General features: G+C 47.3%; 1 protein-coding gene across 4 annotated transcripts in view; it reads right to left on the reverse strand.

Annotated features, from left to right (window-relative positions):
• L3MBTL3 (L3MBTL histone methyl-lysine binding protein 3) overlaps positions 1-12,778 on the reverse strand; it is a 164,156-nt gene that overhangs the window by 124,738 nt on the left and 26,640 nt on the right. For all 4 annotated transcript variants that reach the window (XM_054024215.1, XM_054024218.1, XM_054024216.1 and 1 more), the window contains one exon: positions 1,105-1,216. In XM_054024215.1, coding sequence (XP_053880190.1) covers positions 1,105-1,216 — 112 coding nt within the window. The remainder of the gene's footprint in view (positions 1-1,104; positions 1,217-12,778) is intronic.

The following is a 12,778-nucleotide window of genomic DNA, read 5'->3' on the forward strand; positions in this document are numbered from 1 at the left end:
CTTGAAAAAGAACTACCTTTTCACCCCCAGAAAGGGTCTCTCCAGGTCAAGGGGAAGACATATTAGTGGGGCAGCGTGGCGAAGTTTTCGGCACTATTGCTTGTGCTATTTGGTGGATAGCTACTGACAGTTACATTCTGTTAATCTGGCATTTTCCACAAATGCTAAAAATAATTATGTATTTAATTAAAAAGGAAAAAGAATCCTGGTAAAATGTACCATCTGCAAAGGCAAAAAAATGATGGGTGCAAGAAACCATGGAAGTAGCTGTAATATTCTTTTCAGTGCTACCCTATTGATCCCATGTTCAATGTGTACAAAAATAATACTGAGCATCTGTGACTATGTGGAACATTTTTCTATGGATGAAAATGTATATTTTCCTTTTGCCAATATTTTAATTTCCACAGAAAATTCTGTCTAAACCCTTTGCCCATGCAGTTAAATGCCCATGTAAACCCTTGAAAGTTATTACTCTGAACATTTTTGCAAGCAGTCACAATAGTTCACTGTGGTATAGTTAGCAGTAACAAAGATATTGCAGATATAATCTTCCATCAGTTAAGTTTTTTGAGCAACTAATAAACAATATCCTGTAACAACTGTTTTGCAGTTTACACTATTTTGAGCTGAAGTTAACTATAGACAATAGGTAAAATCCTTCTTTTCTTTTTGAGAACTAGCCTCAGCAAGAACAACAAAGTGAAAAATGTTGATGAATTCAAATAGATTAAGCAATTAGGGCATCTTTTAGTTAAAAAATAACAGGATAGATCACATTAAAAAAAAGTTAGTTCTAAACTTAGATAAAAGTGTCTATTATGAAGGATACAGCTGCAGTTCTCTAAAATTATTGCTTCCAGATGTTTAATAATAGAAGTGTGAAATTTTGTGCTTCTTTCTAATTTAAAAGACATTTTGACACCCATTCACACTCAAGTAATTAATAACATCCCCCTCAGTTTTTTCATGAGGTGTGTACAGAAGTTGTTAAGAGGAAAAGCAACTAAGCCATTTTAAAGCTTTTGGCAACTTTTTATGGAACACTGTTACATTAAAAAACAACAACTATAACATACAAAAATTAAATAGCTTCTTTCTGACCTTCTTGAGCAGTTGGCACCATCCAGGTTGTGGTAGCAGTGGCCTTTTTAACACTTTCCATCTCTGTTTCATCTGTGATGACTTCCAGGGCACCAAACTCATTCACTCTGAACTGATAAAACAAAACAAAAAAATGGGCTGAAATTCTGAAAAAAATTGACTGACGCTCGCTTAAGGATTGCTCTTCTATCCTTTTAGTTTCTTATAATAGTGCCCTTCATTGTATTATCTGAGTGTTCAGTGATACTGCTAATCCCCTAGCAACAGGGAAAGTGTATTTATTTCTCTAAAACACAATGCACATGGTGTTATAGAAAAATGTTTAAATTAACTTTTATATATTTATATACTCTCACACACCATTTACAAATACATACAGAATGGTATGTATCCTAAACAAAACAAAAAAAAAATCAATAGCAAAAATCTCAAGGATAATTAACTTATTCTGCCTTTTTGGATCTCCCTTCACTGGCAGTAAACCAATGCTCTACCACCAAGCATTTTTGTCAAAGGTCTGAAAGTGATCAAGAAAATACAAGTATTTCACAGAATATTGTAATTTCAGCACCAACCAAAAGCTGAGTGTTTCTCCAATACAAATTGCATGTAAGCAAACACCCAAGAGCAGTTTATGAACTGTCTAATTATCTACTAAATATAATATAACCATCAGCCAGGAACAAGGCTTAGCAATATCCCACATACTGTGCTTATACTAGATCACTGTGATTTATGTCCATCCTGCCTCCAGTAACAAAGCATCCTCCAAATGCCGTAAAAACTGCAGTGCTAGCGGATAAGACTAATGTTCCGCTTTCCAGTTAATAAATAAGTCAGTAGGTCCAATGGGTTGCACAGGTGTAACTAAGAGTAGAATGATCTTCTATTTTAGCTGAAAGGATGCAAGTCACCTAGAGTTCAATCACACCTTATAGGTGCTGGTACTGAGGTTCCCCGGAAGGATCTCCAGGACGAACTATGCCTCAGAATCCCCTCACAAAGCATACTTCCACCTACTCACCCATCCATCTTTGCCAACCTGGCCTGATCTACGCTCACATTCTTTAGTGTATTTTTGTGCCTCAGGAGACTCCAGAACAGAGTATTCAGCTCCTTGTACTGAGGCACTGCGTAGAAGTACAAGTAGTAAGCTCCTAGTGCCCTGTCCTCTCTTGTGCACTTCTAGAGCAGCCAGCCACAAACATGATTGTTTACTTGGTATTAACATCACTAGGTTTCATCAACGCAGTTCTGCTAACCCCAAACACTCAAAAATCATGAGTCAAGTCCCAAAAAAATCATGAGATTTTAAGAAATAATAAATGCTAGGTTCTTTTTATTTGCCTTCTGATTTTTGAGCCTTTAGGGTTTGTGCTTTCAAGCTTTCCTCTGCAACCATGAGGTCTATAAACTAATTTTTTTTAAGATGACAAGAGATTCTCACATATTCACATGACTCCACAAGCTCAGACTTTAAGAAAAATATCATGCATCTCACAATAGAATTGTGAGAGCGACAGAATTGTGAGAGCAGGCAACGTTGCCAATGTTTATATTCAGACATGAAAAAAACAAAGATTAATAAATCTGTCTTACCATTCACATACTAGCTTTTCTTCCCCAGAGAGGCAACAAATGCTGAAAGGCGATGAGCACAGCTAATAAAGTTATCTGAATACAACATCAAAGTATGTGTGATGAACTGGGACTGTTATTAATGTGGTCTCTGAATGCTGAGTGGGGAGTGTTGGCCTGGGAAGGCAGGGGAGTGTGACTAGGATGGTCTGCATTGGGGGATGGGAGACTGGCCGTGAGGGAGAATACCTGAGCATGTAACGTGAGAACCCAGGAAGGGGTTAGAGGCCAGGTGACACCTTTGCTCAGGAAACTAAACAAAGGCTGTGGGAGGGAATGCGAGAGAAGGAGTTGCAGGAGCTGGCTGGGAGGCAGACGGGACTCTGACCTCCCAAGGGGGCTGTGGTGCCCTGGGACTCCAAGATGCACCTAATTGGGGGGGGGGGGGGTCCTGTTGCCTGTGCCTGCAAGACCGGTCTTGGACTGTATTCCTGTAGTCTAAATAAATCTTCTGCTTTACTGGCTGGCTGAGAGTCATGGTGAATCGCAGGAAGCCGGGGGTGCAGGGCCTTGTGTCCCCCCACACTCCGTGACAACTGGTAGCAGATGTGGGATCTACCGCACCCCGTGGACGGCGTTTCCTGCAGTAAGTGACTGGGGAGCAGTAAAACGAAGGGTGATTGACGGGGACCAGGTGTGCTGAAGAGTCAGAGAGAGACGGTTTCAGAGGACGATTCACCCCTGGGAGTATGTGACCAGCGAGAAGGACTTTTGCAGTAACAGGGTCCCCTGGGGGATTGCAAGGGAGGTGGTGACCTCGAGAAGGGCTGGCACACTAAGGTCCCCCTGGAAACTGTGGGGAGCGGTGAGCACCCAGGCCTGTGAGTGGCCAGCAGGAAGATGTATGCCAAGCGGTTTAAGTGCGACCTGGTGGAGCTGTGCAAGCAGAGGGGGCTGCGCAGTGGGAGGCTCACCAAAGAACAGCTCATTGCCCAGCTGGAGGAGGGAGATCGCTGGAATGAACTGATCCCTATCTCTGAGGGAAGCAGCCTGGCAAATGCAGCGCAGGCACCAGTGTCTGTCCCAGTTGGGAGTGGTCAGCCGGTTGCTGAGGGCTTCCCGAGACCCCTCCTTCCTATGCCTAGGGGAAGGGTGGGGAGGAGCCCAGCAAATACCGAGGGCACCATTACCCCTCCGGCCAGCAGGGGATCCTCCCGGCGAAGCTCGCCAGAGAGCAGGGGATCCTCCCAGCGATGCTCGGCATCCGTGGAGTGGAATCAGCTGGAATGGGAGAAAGAGCTAAAACAGAGAGCTGGCAGATCGTGAACAACAGAGACAGCATGAATGGGAGGAGAAAGAGAAACAGAGGCGGCATGAAGAGAGACAGAGGCATCATGAACTGGAGCTGGAGAGGCTGAGGGGCAGCGAGCACCCGGCTGCAGTGAGCGAGGGGGGACCCAGGACTGCACGGAGCTTTGATAAGTGCATCCTGGCCCCACATAAGGAGGGGGAGGACATGGATGACTTCCTGGATGCCTTTGAGACGGCCTGCGAGCTGCACCAGGTTGATCCTGCAGACAGACTCCGGGTTCTCACCCCCTTACTGGACCCCAAAGCCATGGCATTGTACCGCCAACTGGAAGGGGCGGAGAAAGGGGATTACGAACTATTCAAAAAGGCCCTGCTACGTGAGTTTGGGCTGACTCCTAAGATGTACCGGGAAAGGTTCCGGAGTCAGGATTAAACCCCTGAGATCTCATATCTGCAACTAGCCGTCCACATGGAGGGATATGCCAGCAAGTGGGCAGATGGGGCCCAGACAAAGGAGGACCTGGTTAAACTGCTGGTACTGGAGCAACTGTATGAGCGGTACCCATCCGACCTGAGGCTGTGGTTGAAGGACAAAAGGCCAGAGAACCCGCGACACGCAGGGCGGCTGGCCGATGAGTTTGTGAAGAGCCGGTCAGAGGGAAGCAGGGAGGAGTCCCAAAGGAACAGGCCCGCCGCGATGCAGAGAGTGTGTCACACTGGTACCTCCCAAAGGGGGAATATGGAGACACCCTCCCAAGGAGAACATCCAGCATCAGGGACAACCGACCGGTTCGAGGGGACCAACAGGACATGAGCTGCTATTACTGCGGCCGAAGAGGCCACATTCGGGCCCAGTGCCCCAAGCTCAAGGACAGACTGAGCAGACCGAACCCACACCGGGTTAACTTGGTAGAGGCCCAGACAGACGAGGGGCAGGCTTCCCGGGCAAGGGGGGCTGGCAGCTTATCAACTGCTCAAGAGAGAGAAGGGCCCCAGGCCAGCTTCCCTGGGGGGCCAGATGCTCCAGACTCAAAGTTCTCCATTTACAGGGTGGGCGCGGGGCTGTCCCTGCGGAGCGAGTGCTTGTTCCCCTGGAGGTGGATGGGAGGAAGGTCTATGGATACTGGGACACGGGTGCTGAGGTACACCAGCCAGGCCCGAGGTGGTAGCTCCAGATCAGGTGATGCCCAACACCTTCCTGACCCTGACGGGGGTGGACGGGACCCCATTCAAGGTGCCCATGGCAAAGGTACACCTGAAATGGGGGACCAAGGAGGGTTCCAAGCACGTGGGAGTGAACCACCATTTACCCACTGAGGTGTTGGGGGGGGGGGAACCTGGAGGAATGGCCAAGCAACCCCCAGGGTGCCCTGGTTGTGACCCGTAGTCAGAGCCGGCAAGGGGCACTGCGCCCTGACCTTGGTGAGGGTGCCTTGGCCGAGGCGCAGGATCCTAACCTGGTGGGGAGGGAACGCCCAGGGACACAGCTCAGGGAGGCTGCGGCTTCCGACCCAGCCGGCGACAGAGAGCAGGTGGCCATCCCTGGCCTGGACCTCAGCAGCTGGGACGAATTGCAGAAAGATCCCTCCTTGCGGAAGATAAAGGACCTGGCTGACCTCAGTGCGGTACAGACCATGGGGAGAAGTTGCTGGAAAAGGTTCCTGTACCGAGAATGGGCTCCCCCAGGAGAAATGGAGTCAGGGGGGATCAGGAGGCAGCTGGTGGTACCCCAGAAGTATCGCCGCCAGCTGCTGTGCTGGGCCCATGATATCCCCCTCTCAGAGCACCAGGGAACCTGGCGTACCCAGCAGAGGCTGCTACGAAACTTTTACTGGCCTGGGGTCTTTATTAGTGTCCGACAGTACTGCCGATCCTGTGACCCCTGTCAGAGGGGGAGGAAGGCCCAGGACGCACACTCCCCTGCCTTCCCAGGCCAACACTCCCCACTCAGCATTCAAAGACCACATTAAGAACAGTCCCAGTTCGTCACATCTCTCCCCCCTTCGAGATCAAACTGAGCGGGGTCACTTCAGCCAGTGACCTCGCAGGGGACGCAAGAGAAGGAGTTGCAGGAGCTGGCTGGGAGAATGGCTGGGAGGCAGACGGGGCTCTGACCTCCCAAGGGGGCTGTGGTGCCCTGGGACCCCAAGATGCACCTAATTGGGGGGGGGTCCTGTTGCCTGTGCCTGCAAGACCTGTCTTGGACTCTATACCTGTCGTCTAAATAAACCTTCTGCTTTACTGGCTGGCTGAGAGTCATGGTGAATCGCAGGAAGCCAGGGGTGCAGGGCCTTGTGTCCCCCCACACTCTGTGACAGTATGATCAGACTGTTTTTTTCTGGACAGATATGATTCATCCAACTCTCTTCATTGTAAACATGACAGAGTGGGAATGCTGAAGATAATGATGACTATGAGTCTCTGAAGTTCTGAATGCTCTCAACTCCCACTCAACACTTCGCAGTATCACCCCACTAATTTTGCCTTAATAATAAAAGGCTGAGGGCTGAAGCCTGAGAGGTGCTTTCTTCCCCTGAAGTTCCAGCTTCTAGCCTTCCCACTCTGGTATATAAACAAATTCATTATTATATTATTGCTCCTGTGCCAAAGCCTTCAACAGGCTTCACATGAGAAACTCCATTGGGGAAGATTTTCAAAGGTGCAAATGACGACACTTAGACACTTAACTGGGCCTTTGAACATCTACCTTGCTGGCTTCAACAGGAGTTGGGGATTCACAGTACCATACAGATTTCGCCCAAATCATAAAAATACTTTGCTCTTGTTTATAGAACATCTTTCCTCATAAAGTTGCTAATAAACCTGAGGTGAAATCCTGGCTCCACTGAAGTCAATGGCTAAATGCCTATTGACTTCAGTGGAGCCAGGATGTCACTCAAACTGGTATTACGTACTTTACACACGTCTCTATGCCGCAATGACTTCATTTTTTCCTAAGACTCTGTGAAAACAATTTCGGAGTAGAATTCACAAGATGTACAATTACTTGGTGGTGGTATTAGCATATTCCTTGCTGGACAGAGCTGATTCTTTAAGTGGGGATGCAGCAAGTCAGCAAACATCGAGTTTCATACATCGTAAGGGTGGAAGGTCCACTGTAATCATCTAATCCAACCTCCTGTATGACACAGGCCATCGGACTTCCCTAAAGAAATTCCTGTTTAAACTAGAGCATGCCTTTGAATAAATTTTCCCACCTTGATTTTTTAAATGCCAGTGATGGAGAACCCACCATAAATCTTGGTAAATTGTTCCAATAGTTAATAACCCTCACTGTTAAAAACGTATGCCTTATTTCCAGTTTGAATGTGTCTTGCTTCATCTTCCAGCCCTTGGATCATGTTATTCCTGTCTGCTAGACTGAAAAGCCCATTATCTAAGTTTTGTTCCCTATGTAGGTACTTACAGATGATGATCAGGTCACCCCCAATCTTCCCTTGTTTAAGCTAAACAGATTGAGCTTGTGGTGTCTGTTGTCATGCCTCTTGTCCTTTAACGCATCCACTTGTAGCCATGCATTTGAAAATGGCTGCATTTCCTCAATTCCCCTTTTCTTATCAGTTCTGAAATGTGTCCTATAATACTTGGCTTCTCTTTACAGCTCCAGCCGGGTCATTTGAGTCTCTCCCCTTACAGAGTAGCAGAGGGCCTCATCTCCAAGGTCCTAAGTGCCCTGTGATGAGCTTCCAACTGCTGGACCTGGGCCTGACACCCTTCTCTGCCTACTCCACCAGGGAAGAATAAAGAAAGTCAACGCAGAAACAGAAATAAAGTCCACTAGTCATATGTTAGGGCAGCCAGCCTGACTCGGGAGCTTTGGCAGTCCCTGCCCTCTTCCCTGCAGGGGGTGACAGAAGGACTCAGGCTTGCCCTCTCCTCTGGGTCCCCACAGAGTAAGAGTTGCCAGTAGGAGGTCCAAGCTAATATCTACCATGGAAAGGATGACAAAAAGGAATTTGAGTGATGGGTGAAATCTGAACGCTTCTGTTATACATGTAAAATGCTCAAACAAACCTCCTTGAACTAAAAAGCACGCAGCAAAGCTTACAAGAAAAGGGTTTGAAATGTAACAATAAAGAACAGTCCCTATTGTGACCTTTTTGTATTTCAACTAATGGTTCAGATAAAACAAAGAAGCACAAGCCTGTGCAAAAATCTGGGGGAAGCGCAAGGTAAGGAGAAAAGAAAAATTAACCAAACTTTTTAGACTTACATGTGTCCTGAGCAGCACATTTTTGAAGTTATGAGAATATCTTAATTAAAATGGAAGTTCGATACAAGTGGGCGTTCCTAAGCATGCACACAGACTGTACTAGCCCAAGAGTAGAATTCTCCAAAGCACTCAACATTGGTTTAACTCTTCTCCCACTGGAGCCAATGGTAAAACTCCCATTGGCTTCTCTAGGAGCACAGATAGGCCAATGCTGAGTGCTTTTGAAAACCCAATCCAGGAAGCCTAAATGGGGTTTTTCATATTTAAAAGGGGACGCCATCAAGGTTGGTAGGCCTAAATTTAAACTTACTTTGTTTTACTCACATCTGTTTGCAAAGTCCAAGTAATTCTGTATACAGATTTTTCCCCTAGCCCCCCATCACAAAAAGAAAGATTCAGTGCTCTTGAGAGAGAGAAATGTTCAGTCCAACAATTATGAGCATGCCTTCAATAACATATGCAGTGCAAAAATTAAGGTTTTGATTAAAAAAAAAAAGTCACTTTCAAAGTTTCCATAGGGTTAAACAATCATGAACAAAATATGTCAGGTCACTAATTAGAAGCAAGCCAAAGCAGCAGCATCCAAAAGTTGCTAACATTTAAGAGCTCGTTAGTGACCTACATGAACCAAGCTGGCAGTATCAGACCAATGGACAGGTGCATGACATAAATAACACCACAGTTAACACTATTTGGCAGTTTCAACAAAAGAGACCAGGACTAAATGGGGATAGAACCTGAATTACTGTCTCATCCCTAAAGGAGGTTCCTTCAGGTAAAGTGAACGGGCTGCATAAGAAAGTTTTCAACATCACTGCACATATACTATCCCTTTTCTGCAGATAAATCAGGACTTTGGCTTGCATGGCTGTCGAATCAAAAACTTAAGAACACTTTAATGCCCCAGCTCAGCAAAAGACTTAAGAACACATTTAAGTACTTTGCTAAATGAGGGTCTGTAGCACAGCACCGGACTCACCCCTGCGGCGCCTCCTGCTGGTCATCCTCGGGAATTAGCTCTTCGACCCAAGAGCGCCCTCTGCAGGCCAGTGATCCGCTTGCCGTTGGCCCCCCGTGTCCCTCCCAGGACCCCGGTGCCCTTATCTCAGGGTTCTGCCTCCTGCAGTACCCCACAGTCTTACTGGGTTGTTCCCTCCCCCGCAGGGAAACCCCCACCCCCTATCTCCACGTCGCCTCAGTCGTGGTTACTGCCAGTCTCAGTTTAGCCCCCGCGCCCAGGGGCAGGGCCGGCTCCAGACACCAGTTGACCAAGCACGTGCTTGGGGTGGCACCTTGGAAGGGGCAGCCAATCTTGGGGTGGCGGGGGGCGCTCGGGGTTTTTTGTTTGTTTTTATTTCAGTGGCGCGGCACTGGGGGGACAGGGGCTGGCACAGCGCTCGGGGGGCAGGGGCTTCAGCGGCGCGGCGTGGGGGGAGTGGAGGTTGGCGCGGCACTCGGGGTTGGGTGGCACGGCGCTCGGTGGGGGGTTGAGGACGGCACGGCGCTCAGAGGGGGGGCAGGGGTTTGGGCAGCGCAGCCTGGCCCAGCGCTCGGGGGGTGGGTTTGGGCGGCCCGGCCCGGCGCTTGGCGGGGACGAGGGTTTGGACGGCCTGGCGCCGCGCTGGGGGCGGGGGTTTCGGTGGCGTGGTGCTGGGGGCGGGGGGGTGTTAGGGCAGGGTGGCACTCTTTTTTTTAGCCTGGGGTGGCAAAAAAGTTAGAGCCGGCCCTGCCCAGGGACAGACTGCAGTCTATCAGCCGCTCATCACAGGCAAGAAGGGGTTTGGATTGGCTGCCTTTACCCACCCTCCGGCTGCCCCTCTGCAAGCCCCATACCTAGAAGGCCTAGAACTAGGCCCTGCAGCCTGGGGAGTTGCTGGCCGAGGGCTTCCCAGCTCCTAAGGCCCTTCCCCAGCCCTGTCTCACTCTAGGTCCCCTGGGCGAGTTCCCCAGCAGCCAGGCCCCCCCTGGCTTCCCTGGCCTTCTTATAAGGTCCAATTGCTTAGTTTGGGGCGTGGCCCCAGCTGCAGCCATTTCCCCCAATCAGCTGGGGCTTTGCTCCCTTCCCCAGCCCTCTGCAGGGCTTTTCCAACCCCTTCCGGTCTGGAGCAGATGTTTACCCCACTACAGGGTCTAAATAAAGACTGATGAAACACTAAAAGCTTTTGAGCTGTTTCTCTGTCTGACTGACAGGTCCTTCTACAGTCCACATAACTGTAGTATATGAACATATTTATTTTTTCCAGAAAAGGTATGTAATCAAAAAATTCCATTTGGAGGAATTCCAAACTCACATTTGCAGGAATTACAGTAAAAGTGGCTACCACTTAACATGATCAATACATCATAAAATGGTGTAATCTATTAATGAACCAGTGTTAAATATGAAAACACTATTATCAAAGCCCACCAAATGGCAAGAAAATTAATTTTAAAAGGTATCTATTAAAAAAAATTCAGGTGAACCTATCTTGGATTAAGACCCTGATGTAAAACATGAATCAGAGGAAATCTACACTTCTAAGGACAGTCACCATTAACCCACTGACTAGTCTGCCTGAAGACTGTTAGATCTTACTAGTACCAGTGAAGATCAAATCAGTAAAGGGGTTACTATTGTTCTCCACTGGCTGCAGAAGTTACTTAAGAGCAGATAGAGAAAAAGGGGGAAACCTATAGTTAAAATACATTAAATAGAAAAAATAAAAAGGTACAAATCAAGAAACAAATGTTCAACTTCAAAACGAAATCACAAAATAGAGCCAACAGTACCATCTACTGGGCAAGGTTAGGATAATAAGGTTACAATAATATATATAATTGGTACAATACCACTGAAAATACTATTGGGAGTAATGGACCAAATATCCTGGCCTTACATCAATGTAATCAAGGACTAACTGAACTGATGACAATGGAATGAAACTGGTCTAACACTGATCTTAGTGAGATCAGAATCCAAAGTATATATTGCTCCTCCTATACAAGAGAGAACTAAATTTAAAGTAAATGAGAGCTGTGCTGGCAACATGTCAGAAGAGACCACACCTAGAATGCAAAGGACACAGTCCAAAGAACTTCTGGCCTGAGAGCACTAGGGCTCATGCTTAATTTGAATGAATAGGACTACTCAAGTGCTCAGGTTAAGCATAAGTTTAAGTGTTTATAGGAGCAGTGCCCCAGTTTGAAGCATATTCCAGCAACTCTCCTCTTTTGTACGACAGGGCAACCCACAGACACCTTAGGTCCCACTATATTATAGAAACATGTTACACCCAAAATTATTTGAAAGAATGTTATTTAAGATGTAAAAGTTAGGAAATGCAAGAATTTGTCCATACATCCTTAATCCTGCCTGTCTGTATGGATGCATTATGAATAAGGCCGCGTGTCTGTGACTGACTTTCTGTGACCTCCGTGACTTCTGCTGTGGCTGGTGCTGCCCCCAAAGCTTCCATTAGCTACCGTTCCCAGCCAATGGGAGCTATGGAGCCCAAGGAGCTGCAGGGACACGCCTGTCAGAGCCGGGTAAGGAGCCTGCCAGCCCTCCCCCATGTTAGGATATAGATATTCAGGCCTGTCTGTAAAGGCCTATACTTTAAGAATGTAGGTGTATTCTTATCACTTGGCTAGTTATAGAGGTATAAAAGAAAATCAAAATCACTGTCTGTCTGTGTAAGAGCCTTCTCTTACTGTGACAGTCTGAGGCCTGGTTCTTAGGCTAAGGCCTTCAGCTAAGCAGCAGAGGCCAGCCATAAACTGGGAATTGTATGGTCACATCCTCACATTCCAAACTAGTCACATTGAAATAAGGTGCTACTGGGCTGTTAGGAATACAATCCTGTCCTGATATTCCTATCACCTCCAGAGAAAGGGAAGAGCCTAGAAGATATAAAAGGAAACTTAGTTTGATAGCATCCTGTCTGGCAAGAACTCACTTATCAATAGCTGGGATGTGAAATCTGTATTGTTCTATCACTGTAGTCTCCACTTCCCTATTGTCTGTCTGTATAATCTGTCTGGTTCTGTGATTGTTTCTGTCTGCTGTATAATTAATTTCGTTGGGTGTAGACCAATTAAGGTAGTGGGATATAATTGGATAAATAACCATGTTTCAGTAGGTTAGGATTGGTTAGTTAAAAATTTCAGTAAAATGATTGGTAAAGGTATAGCTAAGCAGAACTCAAGTTTTACTATATATTCTGCAGTCAGTCAGGAAGTAAGGGGGAAATGGGAACAGGGAATGGGGGTGGGGGAATTGGAATCATGTTTCGCTAAGGGGGGAATGGGAACAGGGACACAGGCAAGACTCTGGTGCCAGAGCTGAGAAGGGGGACACTGAGGAAAGAAACTGGAATCATGCTTGCTGGAAGTTCACCCCAATAAACATTGAATTGTTTGCACCTTTGGACTTCGGGTATGCTCTCTGTTCATGCGAGAAGGACCAGGGAAGTGAGAGGGTGAAGGAATAAGCCCCCAAACACCCCATTCCAGCACCAGCAGGAGTCCCAGGCCGCATGCTGCTGGCCTACCCACCCTAACCCCAGCACTGGT

This window comes from Malaclemys terrapin, chromosome 3 (assembly GCF_027887155.1).
Source record: "Malaclemys terrapin pileata isolate rMalTer1 chromosome 3, rMalTer1.hap1, whole genome shotgun sequence".
Classification (NCBI taxonomy): Eukaryota; Metazoa; Chordata; order Testudines; family Emydidae; genus Malaclemys; species Malaclemys terrapin.